The following is a 13,768-nucleotide window of genomic DNA, read 5'->3' on the forward strand; positions in this document are numbered from 1 at the left end:
TGCTATTACTTTTCTTTCCGATCCGCGATACGATTGCGATGTAATTCGCAAAAAAACTACGCCCAAAAACCCCATTGACTTAGAATGGGGGACTCCGAAAAAAAACCAGAAACTTTGGCGCCACATAACTCTGCCATACTTTTGCCTAGCAACGGGATTTAAACTTTAAAATGCACACACAACTTTGGTCTTTTTCCGGCCAATAGGGATGAGCTGTAATTGATTAAGCCCCGCCCCCTCTGTAACAGGAAGTGTCCTTCGCCAAACAGGAAGTGCCTCTATAACTCATGAACCGTTTGTCGTACAGACTCGCGGCTGGTGTCATAATTTTTTTTTTCTCAAAAAAATTTTTTTCTCAAATTTTTTTTTTCTCAAACATTTTTTTTTCTCAATTTTTTTTTTCTCAATTTTTTTTTTTTCTCAAACATTTTTTTTTCTCAAAAATTTTTTTTCTCAATTTTTTTTTCTCAAATTTTTTTTTTCTCAATTTTTTTTTCTCAATTTTTTTTCTCAAAAATTTTTTTTTCTCAAAAAATTTTTTTTTCTCAAATTTTTTTTTTCTCAATTTTTTTCTCAAATTTTTTTTTCTCAAAATTATTTTTTTCTCAAATTTTTTTTTCTCAAAACATTTTTTTTCTCAAAATGTTTTTTTCTCAAAAAAATGTTTTTCTCATAAAATTTTTTTTCTCAATTTTTTTTTCTCAAATTTTTTTTTCTCAATTTTTTTTCTCAAAACACTTTTTTTTCTCAAAAAAATTTTTTTTTTCTCACAAAACAATTTTTTCTCAAAAAACTGTCGTTAAAGTGCGACCCGTGATAACGGCCAAAAATGCGCCAAACGCCACTATGCTAATGCTAATGTTAAATAATGTAACGCTAATGCTAACACCAACCGCTACACAAGGTTGCACAGACTTAGCGAGCTGCAGGCACACTTAAAATTTCTTGGAAATTTTCTTTTCTAGTTTCTTTCTACTCTCAGTCTGTGTCTCAGAGGAGGGTTGTGGGCGGGTCAGAGAGCCGTCTACCAGTGACATCATCGATGGAGAATCCAAGCTAATAGAAACTGCAGGCTTTTCTATTCCTGAACAGTTAGCATGGTTCTGAGTACAAAAAAATTAAAATATATTGTTTTAAATCTTGCTTTTTAAAATGAATGTGTGTGTGTGTGTGCGTGTGCGTGTGCGCGTGCGTGTGCGCGCGTGCGTGCGTGTGTGTGTGTGTGTGTGTGCATGCACTCTGACCCTTAGTGCTGTTCCACGCAGGAATGTGTGTGTAACCTTACACTATACATGAAGTACCAGCCACGTGCACTCAGCCTGACACACACACACACACACACACACACACACACACACACACACACACACACACACACACACACAGACACACACACACACACACACACACGCACGCACGCACGCACGCACGCACACACACACACACACACACACACACACACACACACACATGTTTTTGTGAGTTTATGACGCAAAGGCACGTGCACACAAAGGGGGCTTGAGCCCCTGCCCTTTTAGCCCTCTGTAAAAAGTGCCCTCTCCAGACCATGAATGCACTTTTTTACCTGAAGGCAGCATTCAAGAAAATCGACTCGTCCAAACTAACTTGAACGCAGCATCTTATGTTGAAATAATTGCCCTCTCTGAAATCCATGCCGTTATGCCACATCTCCAGTAGCCTATTGCCTTTTCTATGTTTAAGTTTAGAGTGGTATCAAGCACTGAAAATAGCAGACCTCCAAGCTCACAACGCGTCGCTATGTGTGACGTGTTGTGAGCTTGGAGGTCTGCTATTTTCTATTTGGACTTGGCTATTGACTGTGACTGGCCTAATATGAGCAGAAATAGGCCTATTTGTTTATATTGCATTACATCATAATTATAGGTGTTACCAACATTTATATTTTGCTGACCTGCCTGGCTAGACGAAGATATATCTCTGTGTGTGTGTGTGTGTGTGTGTGTGTGTGTGTGTGTGTGTGTGTGTGTGTGTGTGTGTGTGTGTGAGCGTGCGTGCGTGCGCGTGCATCTCTCTCTCTCTCTCTCTCTCTCTCTCTCTCTCTCTCTCTCTCTCGCGCTGATATAAAACACGAGCGTCATATGGTTGGTTGTGTAAGTGATCTATCTGGTCAGATCCTGTCCGCTCTCGCCGTGCGTGCACGCGCGCGTGGTGCGAGAGATAATGCGATGATGATGGCAACTAATGAGGCGAGAGAGAGAGAGAGAGAGAGAGAGGGGGGGGGAAGAGAGAGAGAGAGAGAGAGAGAGAGAGAGAGAGAGAGAGAGAGAGAGAGGGAGAGAGAGGTACACTCAGACAGAGGAGACACACAGACAGATTAAAGTCCTCTATAGCAACATAATGGACTAATATAAATGCATACAGTTGGAACGCAACGTTCCGATCGTAGACCGAAGCTCCGTGGCTCCAGGCTGGGTACTTTACGCACTTTACGCGCGGGCTTTACGGGCGGACGTCCAGTGATTTCAGTGAGGCAGACACCGATCAATCACTGTCATTGATTGATTGATTGAAGACTCTAGTAGAAGTTTGCGTAGGAACAAGGTAGGCTACAGTTTCATGACAGTAGGCTGCAGGCTACAGTTAGTTCAGTTAGTTCACTGGTACAAGGTCAACACCAGAGATATGAAAGTCAACAAAGTCACACTTTAAAGCTGCTTGCACACTGCTGCTACTGCTGCGTCTTTTCGTTGCGTTTTGGAAATCCGGTAAAAAACTTTTTCTGGTAAAGGAAAGATAGACAGAGAGGTGAGAGAGAGAGAGAGAGCAAGGAAACCAGTGGAGATATTTGCGAAAATTGGGGGGGAAAAAATCAAATAGGAAACGGGCGGCGGTGTACAAAAGTGATTGTGAGGTATTTTTTTCTTTTTCTTTTACGCGCTCCGAAATTCTCTCCAATATTCGGCCGGAAAAAACAACACTGATCCAAAAGGCTAAAACCATATAGGAGAGGAGTGGTCGAGTGGAGGACCACCACCACCAGACAGACAGACAGACAGACAGACAGACAGACGGACCACCAGGGGGGATTCTACTAAACGGAGGCCGAGGATCAGTGCGTCTCTCCGGGGAAGGAGAGTAGCTGTCACCCATGATGGACCAGAGCGGCGGTCAGACCCCGGCCCAGGACTCAGGCTGTGCCGGGGGAGGAGAGCACTCCTCTGGGGGGGAGAGGGGAGGAGGCTGCCTGCTGTTCGACAGAGACAGAGGAGGAGGAGGAGGTGAGTGCACTATACTACTCAGATAGACTATAAGCACAAATAGACTATAAGCACATATTTACCCAAGTGTAACTCTTTCCACTGTAAATATATATTTCATTTGTTTCTTCTTTATAACTGTTTATTTTTCATTTTGCTACTAATGCATATCCTACTGTGTGAGTGTGAGATATTGATTGATTGATTGATTGATTGATTGATTGATTGATTGATTGATTGATTGAAGACTTTATTAGACGTTTGCAACTTTGCATAGGAAAGGGTACTCTTGTCACTGGTACAAGGCCAACTAAAAGGAGATCCTAGGAAAGCACTTGGCTTATTTCCACAGGAAACCATTGAAGTATTGCATATAATATTGAATGACAGACGGATAGAACACAGTAGATATAGTCAGGAAGAAAATACATAAAGATTAACTTTACTTTATGTCTATACATAAAGGTTTACTGTCTAGATAAGCTGAAACGCTTCCTAGGATCTCCTAGTAGTTGACCTTGTACCAGTGATTTGTGCTGTCATGAAACTGTACTTTTTCCTATTGCAAACTTCTAATGAATTCTTAAACCAATCAATCGATGTTTTACAATCAATACTGCAAATTCTGCCAATGCATAGGAATGAAGCCTACTTTTGGAGAAATCTGCCATGTGTTTTCAAATGTATACAAATTCTTTTTTGAAAATATCAGTTCTGCAAGCTCACAACGTGTTGGAGAGGGAGGGCGAATGCGATGCATGGTGACGTTGTAGATCTGCTATTTTCAAATGGCAGAAATGTAGACTATAGCCTATAGGCTATACTGATGGGGCTAAAGTGGTTCATGTATGTTTTGTGAACATTGACAGTCTTTGTGTGAACTTTCTCATCTGTAAATTGTACATTGATTGATTGATTGATTGATTGATTGATTGATTGATTGATTGAATACTTAATTGACAGTTTGCATAGGAAAAGGTACAGTTTCATTACAGTATACAGTTCACTTGTACAAGGTCAACTAAAAAGGATACACACCTCAAGAAAGCTTTTGGCTTGTTTCATTTTTTGTTTTTTTTGTTTAAACATTTATGCAGTTTTATTTTGTACGCATTGTCATTGGAATTGGATTTTTGATGTAAATTTCATAAGCAAAATGCTGTAGTCAGGGTGATGGGGGCTTCAGACATCAGTATAAGGGGTACTGTCTGCAGCCAAGTACAACTGTCATTGAATAGAACACAACGATTATTTGTCTTTGCCATTGCTGTTTTATTTTGAACATCGTGGAACTGTGGCCTCGTGAATCGGCTTCTCCCGGGAAATCTACATTTGCTTTCTGTGGCTAAATGTAGATTTCCGGGGGAGAGGCTGGTCAGTTGGAACTGGAATGTCTAAGCAAAATGCTGCAGTGAGGTACAAGGGGTATTGGCTCCAGACAGACATCAGTATAACAGCTCATCGTACGTACGGCCCGCGACGCGACGCAAGCGATGACATGTCATTAGGCTTGCCACGATACTGGGTTTCTAACTTCGATACGATATTTTGAAACATTTCGATACTCGATACCATTTTCGATACCACGCAACTATGGCGATTTTAGTGCAAAAAATATTATTTTCATTTAAAGGAAAATACAGAACTTCTTGAGGTAGATGGTAGTGTACTTTTTAAAGGCCTGCCTTTGATGTTATCACATTCTAAATACAAATAGGCCTTTAAAATAACTAGGAATAAAAGCCAAAGTAGGAAGGACACACATGAAAGTAACGTTGGTGTAAACCAACAAGAGAGGTAAAAACTGTATTGATATTATCCATACTATGGAAAAGTCATATTGAAAATCGATACTATATTCAAAATCGATACTTTTCGATAAATCGATATTTTTGACAACACTACATGTCATTAAAATACATTTGTTTAATGAGACCGTCCTGACGTACCACAAGCGACAACGCGTCGTGCCACGACGTCGTCCACCCCTCCTATTTTCGCTCGCAGAGTCTCTGTTTGAGCGAGGTTTCGTGGCATGTCCCGAGTCTCCCGACCCCCCCAAAACACCGGCTTCGACTGCTCTCTTCGCATTCAATCCGACTTTTTCACCATTTCTCAGACGTTTGAATGCAGAGAGTATGCACTGGGTATCCACGGAGGAGTATCCACGGTATCCTGTTCTCCGTGCGCTTTGAAGTACACATGCGCCGATATCTCTCGCCTTGAATATTATTCCCCTCAGGGGAATCGAACCCAAACCGTGGGTTTGTTGCATCCGTGCTCTACTGACTGAGCTAATGAACGGATGAAGTGACTCCTTTTTTGTGCATTTATCTATGACGTGGATAGTGGGGTAGGCGTGGATAGTGAGGGACTGAATATTTACTATTCTGTCCATAACGGCACATAACTCGGTAACGCGGCTGAGTGGGATTGGGCGCCGTTCCCACCGCTCGTCGCGGCAACTCGGCTCGCTAGCGCTCGCCTCGGTGGCGACTCACGGGGGTCATCGGCGCCCAATACCGCGCCGCTCCGTCGGGGTCTGTGGCGTGGAGCGTTACACCGGGGAACAGAGCATATTTGGCATCTGGTTCGAGGCTGGGCTTCACCTCAGGTTTTATTTTTGCGCTCCTCTGAGGTTGACCACTAGATGTCGACATTTTACTACTAATATCTCTGCATTGGCATACTGGATATCCAAGTATCCTGGATACTTTCTGCATTGAAGAGTCTGAAAGCACGTGAATATTTCGCATTAAGTGCGTTGATATCATTCGAACCAGGTGCCCAAAACACCTTTCATTATCATTCATTTGATTGGTTCAGGCATCAGGCTACGTAATGGTCGAGTCCACAGTCGAGGACAGTTTTTCAAGCGGCATCGCCGTTGGAACGCTCGCTCGGCGCTCGCTGGCAGTAAGGATGAGCTGTCTGCTCTCCACCAGGCACGTGCACACATAGACATCAAAGGGGGCTTGAGCCCCTGCCCCTTTACCCACCTGTAAAAAGTGTCCTCTCCAGACCAGTTTTCACTATGGCAAAAGCAATGTAAATGCCCCCTCTTTCCATGCCATACCTGAAGGCAGCATTCAAGAGAATTGCCTTGTCCAAACAGAATTGCCCTCTCTGTGTAGAAATCCATGCCGTTACGCCACATCTCCAGTATTCACTTGATTATGCTTAGTTCAGTGTGGTGTCAAGCACCAGAAAATAGCCGACCTCCAACTTCACAACGCGTCGCGATGCGACGCGTTGTGAGCTTGGAGGTCTGCTATTTTCGATATTTTCACCAAAAGGCCCTTTTAGACATTTCAGCCCCTGCCTCTCTAAAGCCTCTATCAGAGTCCAGGGTGAAGAGCTATTCACTGCAAATTCTAGGTGCTCAGCTATCCACCTAAAGTGAGAAAACAAGTGGAGGCCATCATAGTCAGTCACGGTGAAGTCCTATCACTGTGACAGACTGGTCTAGATCGACCAATCAGTGAACGGGGTGACGGGCCGATCTGTCTCTCTCGCTCTTCACCGCGAGTAATGACGCAATGTTGTAGTTTTATGACTTTAAAAGACTACACCGCGGTGGATAGCTTATCACCGCGGTGCCGACTATGATAGGGGCTTAACATTCTCTCCACGTCCCTGCTCTCCGCTAACCCTGCAGGATGTGGAGGTGTCTCGGGGGACCATGGGGAGGTGACGGGGAGCCCCAGCCCCCCCCGGCCCGGCCAAACAGCGCTCCCTATCTTGTAGATCTGCTATTTTTGAAAAATCGTGAAAATTAGAATTTTGACCCTAAGTGTCTTTTCAATCCTTCTAAGGTTTTTTGAAAAACCCTATGTTTCTGTGTCAGCAATCTGGCCAGCCATCGTCAAAGAAAAGGTCCTTTTCATGTCAACTGGAGCCCAGTTAGTCTGTTCTTGAGAGACTACTATGTCAGTGGTTCTCAAACCTTTTCATGTGAAGGACCCCCAAAATGATATTTATTTGGCCACGGACCCCCCCATCTCAAAATATCTAGTTCCAGGGACCACCCAGAAGCAAAATTTGAGTTACAAACGTTCGCTTTGAAAATACATATATTCAAAGATTTCCACACATTTTCATGACTTTTTCAAAAATAGCAGATCTACAAGCTCGCAGCGCGGCACTCTGTGCCGCACTGTGAGCTTGTATATCTGCTATTTTTCACTGGTTAAAGCATTCAATAATTCTAGGCCCTAAATGGGTTGTTTAATACAGTGTTTCTCAATATTTTTTAATCCAAGCACCCCCTTTACCCGACAAAAAAGTTTTTCTTATAAAACTGCAATTAAAACCATAAAACCATCAAAATAAGAAAGGGAGTGAGAGTTTCAAACGGTGCCTCCTGAACACATTTATTTTCAACACTTCAGCCATGTTGAAAATAACATTTCAGTCCAGTTTTCATGTCAATAACTTACATTCAAACACATCCCAGTTGCCTGGTACCATAATGTGGGTTAGCAACTATCAGGCTCACAACACGTTTCTTCAAATGTTATCATTAAACATAACAGTGATTTATAGGCCTGCTTCTAATTTTCTGTTTGGGGGGCATTTTCTTGAGTACCCCCTGCAGTACCTCCGCGTACCCCTAGGGATACACGTACCCCCATTTGAGAAACACTGGTTTAATATAACCCCTGCTCTCCGCTAACCCCTGCAGGATGTGGAGGTGTTTCGGGGGACCGTGGCGAGGTGTCGGGGAGCCCCAGCCCCCCCGGCCCGGCCAAACAGCGCTCCCTACGGGCCGTGTACGTCCTGAACGACGGGCTGAAGGCGGTGATGGCCAGCAGCCCCGAGGCGGGGGCGCTGCAGTGTCTGCAGAGAGCCTGCGACGCTGAGAGCGCTCTGCTCACCACCGTCACCTTCGGACGCCTGGACTTTGGAGAGACCACGGTGCTGGACACCTTCTACGATGCAGGTGTGGTGTGTGTGTCTGTGTAGTCTGGGATGACTTCACTTGTTGAGATGGGGGTCCCTGGAACAACATGTTGAGATGGGGGTCCACGGCCAAATACATATCATTTTGGGGGTCCTTGACCACTGACAGGCACATTCTACAAATGTATTCTAAATCCTAACCGTTTTCTGAAAAGAACTTATGTTGCTATCAGTGGTTCTCAAACTTTGTCATGTTAAGGACCCCCAAAATTATATGTATTTGACCACGGACCCCCATCTCAAAATATGTTGTTCCAGGGACCCCCATCTCAAAATATGTTGTTCCAGGGACCCCCATCTCAAAATATGTTGTTCCAGGGACCCCCAGACAGCAAGAGCCGCTGATACAAACGACCTACGGCCTGGTCGCGACTTAGGCCACGACTTGGAGGTCGTAGGTCCCGGTTCTGGAGGTTTTGCGCGATCTCGGTCGTAATTCAGCGACCTGGGAAGTCCGCGATCGAAACTCTACGCTTGCTAAGGGAAGGGACGCGAGTTTAGAAACTCTACGCTTGCTAAGGGAAGGAGCGCCGCGATCGAAACTCTACGCTTGCTAAGGGAAGGGACGCGAGTTTAGAAACTCTACGCTTGCTAAGGGAAGGAGCGCTCGTTTTCAACAGCGTCGGCAGGTTAGCTACTCAGTGTCGGCAGGTTAGGGTTAGGGTTAGGGTTAGGGTTAGGGTTAGGGTTAGGGTTAGAGTTGGGGTTAGGGTTAAGGTTAGGGTTAGAGTTAGAGTTGGGGTTAGGGTTAAGGATAGGTTTTGGTGCACCTCGCGCGGTCCAAGTGACTACAATGGAGCGCTTCCTACCTCCGGTTCAGCCAATCACAAGCTTCAAAAGGTTGAATAGCGCTGCTGCTCTAGAATATTCTGCAAAAAGACCTTTTAAATACGACCGCGGACTTCCCAGGTCGCTGAACAACGGCCCGATCGCGCAACAACGGCCCGGGGACGACCGAGGTGGCGCAACCACGGCCGGGGGTCGCGAAACTAGACCGGCCGCGACCTAACAAGTATGTACCGCGAACTACGACCTCCAGAACCGGGACCTACGACCTCCAGGTCGTGGCCTAGGTCGCGACCAGGCCGTAGGTCGTTCGTATCAGCGGCTGTCTCTCCCCCCAGAAGCAAAGATTGTAGTTAAAAATGTTCACTCTATTCTGCATCCAGCTTAAGGTCTCGGACTCATTAGTATGGGATCACTTCACTTCGTCATGTTGTAGTACTCAAAGGACTACAATTTGCCGGAACTATCCACCGGAAACAGTTTTAACCCAAAATATTCCCCTGCGCTCAAGGACATACTTTTAGAGCCTGCCTAATAAACTCCTTGATGCGGAGTAGTTTTGCTTTTGACAAATTAGTTTGGTATAATGCATCTTTTAGTCAAACTCGTAGCGACTGGCAAGACAACACTAGGCTACTCCAGCATTTTAATAGGGATTGGAGAATTCCTAACACAATAATTTGATTACAAGTTACTGTCGCAAGTTGATGATGTCATAAATGTCATGTTTGATCTATCCCTATGGTATTTATGGCATGCATGTGCAAATAAAAACACACAAACACGTTTGAAATATTGATTTGATGCTCATATTAACCATAGGAAGTATTACGTTTGTTTTTATTTGCACATGCATGCCATAAATTCCATAGGGATAGATCACACACGACATTTATGACATCATCAACTTGCGACAGGCATTTCCCCTATTGACTGAAAGATTAGCTATTTCTAGAATAAATAAAAATATTTAGGGTGTTTTTAATTTTACATTGTAGTTATAGAGGACAATTATAATGTATTAAGGCATATTTGTCGTATTAGCCAGGGATCCCTTTAACATATGTGACCGAACACAGCTGAGGGCTAGTCATTGATTTTTTTTTTTTCATTTCCATTTTTTCATTTCATTTGAAAGCTGGGAATCATAGCTACAAAATGATATATTGGTTGTGAAGATTGACCCAACAGTTTTGTAGATATGGCTTATAGAGTTATGCAGTGCAGAAATACTAGATCTGAGAAATTCAGCCTTTTAGATAAAATGTAACCTGCAAAATGTGAGGTTTCTCTTCACATTAATTAAAAAAAGTCTTATTTACATGCAGAGTTAAGCTCTGGCGTTTAAGTGAAATGTAGCCTGATATTTATGAAATGCTTTTGTGGCTTTATCACATTTTAGAAAAAAAAAAAAGAAGGAATTTCAGGGCTGGTCTAAAGCTGTGCTTTCCGAAATGACTGCCCCTCTGCTATGCTGGGACACATATTATTGAACTCAAGTCTCCATGGCGTGACTAATCAATAGAAAAATAAATCTTTTTGGGGGTGAACTACTAAAGTTACAGAGAAGTATGAAAAGGAAGAAAAAAAAGTACTGCTGTAAAAAGAACAAGGCACAAAAAAGAAGAATGTATACATAAAATGTGAAAACATTCAACTCATAAGTGTCACATCACATCACAACACAAATAGCAATACTTAAAGCACAACTCATCAATGCGGTGCCAAACCAAAGTGTTCATAACAGTCAATGCTAGTCAGTGCTACACAAGTATCTTCACCACCATGTCAACACAGCAATAGTACTCAACACTACCAACACAACCCAACAGACCTTATTCACACCACGGCCATCTTGGATCACATGACCACATGGGGTGGCAGCCTGCATTACAAACCATTGTTAACAATGGAGCGATGGTCTCACAATATGACTTCTGTTCAACCAGTTTATTTTGACCAAATTGACAAATGGGCAGATGACAACATCAACATCCCCAAAAGGATTAAATAGAAGGGTACATCCACAATATTCAAGGTAAGTTGGGTTGCAACCTTGCTGTGTACAAAGACTTGCTATCTGTGCAGTGCTTGCTCCACCATCATTAACTATTTTGTTGTTAGATTGTTCCTGATTAATATGCAAAAATCACGATAAAGTAATATTAACTATATGATGGCAGAGCAAGCATTAGTCTGCACAGATACTGTAGCAAGTCTTTGTACAGAGTAACATTGTAACCTAACTACCATGAATATTGTGGATGTACCCTTCTATTTAATCCTTTTTGGGATGTTGATGTTGTCATCTGCCCATTTGTCAATTTGGTCAAAATACATTGGTTGAAAAGAACTCATATTTTGGGACCATCGCTCCATTGTTCACAATGGTTTGTAATGCAGGCTGCTATCCCAGGAAGTCATGTGATTTAAGATGGTCATGGAGTGAATATGGTCTATAGTGCAGTCTTTGGAATAAAGATTTTGGTTTTAGTCATATTCTAGATTAGTCTAGATTTAGTCGACTGAATCTACAGATGATTTTTTTGTCCACAATATCTCTGCAGTGCCTTGATGATGTTGTAATGGTTGATTTTACTCTTGGTTGCATGCTGAAAACGTCAGATCTACAAGCTCACCAGCTTGTAGATCTGCTTTTTTAGTGAAAATTGTATTTAACTCTCCTACTGCCAGATTATTTATTTATTTATTGGGTCTGGTGCCATCAAAAAGCGGCTTACCTTTGCGACGTTATAGCAGATAGACAGACATTTATTTATTTATTTTTTTTATTTATTTTTTATTGTGCAATAGTGCACTTTGGTCTGCCAGGCAGCAGAGGGCGGCGTCATGCGAGAATGAATGTGAATTTGCCTGTTATGTGTTGAAGAAGAAGAAGACCAGTCACTGGCCACAGAGCCTTACAGCCAGAGGAAATCAACAAGGAAGTGAATTGTTCTCCGCTGATCTAACGCATAATGGATTTTTTACACCATCACCGCGGAAAATGTGTTTACAGTACACGGCCGCGCGACCCCTCATCAGCTTACAGTCATCAGACGAACGAACCGAACGAGCGCCGTATTGGCATCGAGGTTCTGTAAAAAATGGGGCGAACGTTAACGTTCAAAGCGTGGGGAGAATTAACGTCAAATGCATTTACTTAGGGCTACAGTATGTTAACTTTATGAACATAAATACAAATACATCAGACGTACAAAAGACATTAGGCCGTTAAGCTACTAATATATACTGAATTAATCTCTCTCTCTCTCTCTCTCTCTCTCTCTCTCTCTCTCTCTCTCTCTCTCTCTCTCTCTCTCTGTGTCTCTATGTCTCTCTCCCATCCAGACATAGCGGTGGTGGACATGAGCGACGTGTTTCGTCAGCCCTCTCTCTTCTATCACCTGGGAGTGAGGGAGAGCTTCGACATGGCTAACAACGTTATCCTGTACCACGACACCGACCCTGACACCGCACAGTCACTGAAGGTACGCTAACAACGTTATCCTGTACCACGACACTGACCCTGACACCGCACAGTCACTGAAGGTACGCTAACAACGTTATCCTGTACCACGACACTGACCCTGACACCGCACAGTCACTGAAGGTACGCTAACAACGTTATCCTGTACCACGACACTGACCCTGATACTGCACAGTCACTGAAGGTACGCTAACAACGTTATCCTGTACCACGACACTGACCCTGACACCGCACAGTCACTGAAGGTACGCTAACAACGTTATCCTGTACCACGACACTGACCCTGACACCGCACAGTCACTGAAGGTACGCTAACAACGTTATCCTGTACCACGACACTGACCCTGACACCGCACAGTCACTGAAGGTACGCTAACAACGTTATCCTGTACCACGACACTGACCCTGACACCGCACAGTCACTGAAGGTACGCTAACAACGTTATCCTGTACCACGACACTGACCCTGACACCGCACAGTCACTGAAGGTACGCTAACAACGTTATCCTGTACCACGACACCGACCCTGACACCGCACAGTCACTGAAGGTACGCTAACAACGTTATCCTGTACCACGACACTGACCCTGACACCGCACAGTCACTGAAGGTACGCTAACAACGTTATCCTGTACCACGACACTGACCCTGACACCGCACAGTCACTGAAGGTACGCTAACAACGTTATCCTGTACCACGATACTGACCCTGACACCGCACAGTCACTGAAGGTACACGCATGCACACACACACACACACACACACACACACACACACACACACACACACACACACACACACACACACACACACCAGGGACGTGCTGGGCCCCTGATTCAGCCCGGGAAAAAGAATTGTAGAGGCCCTCATTGCAGCGCTATAGAGAGAGATCTCTCTCTATAGCGCTGCTGCTGCTCAAAGATTTGCCATTTCAGATCATGACAAGTGACAAGCCAGTGGGCCAATTACATGAGTTATATTTTGTCGTTGTCGGGCACACAACGCCTCACACACAAACATTGATTTAGTTTTAGTCATAATTTAGTCGCCTGAAAAGTTTTAGCCAAAAATAGCAGATCTACAAGCTCACAACGCCTCGCAAGTTTTAAATCTACAGTTGATTTAGTCGACTGAAATGTATTTTGGCAGGCCTTGATGGCATCGTAATGACTGGTTTTACACTTGGTTGCGTGATGAAAATAGCAGATCTACAAGCTCACAACCAAACATAAAATGACTCTCTTCTCTTCTAGTCCCTCCATAGCGTTTTTGTCTAGTTTTTATTTTTG

The 13,768-nt window shown here is 43.7% G+C and overlaps 1 protein-coding gene across 1 annotated transcript in view; it reads left to right on the forward strand.

Moving 5' to 3' along the window:
* Positions 1-3,133: 3,133 nt before the first annotated feature.
* The window catches only part of map3k15 (mitogen-activated protein kinase kinase kinase 15), a gene marked incomplete at both ends in the record, with an annotated part of 87,389 nt that continues 76,754 nt past the window's right edge, over positions 3,134-13,768 (forward strand). Inside the window, 3 exons of the mRNA XM_080752388.1 lie at positions 3,134-3,260; positions 7,924-8,181; positions 12,339-12,478. Of these exons, the coding sequence (XP_080608514.1) occupies positions 3,134-3,260; positions 7,924-8,181; positions 12,339-12,478 (525 nt within the window). The remainder of the gene's footprint in view (positions 3,261-7,923; positions 8,182-12,338; positions 12,479-13,768) is intronic.

The sequence above is a fragment of the Nannobrachium achirus genome, assembly GCF_963921795.1.
Source record: "Nannobrachium achirus genome assembly, chromosome: 21".
NCBI classification, from domain to species: Eukaryota; Metazoa; Chordata; class Actinopteri; order Myctophiformes; family Myctophidae; genus Nannobrachium; species Nannobrachium achirus.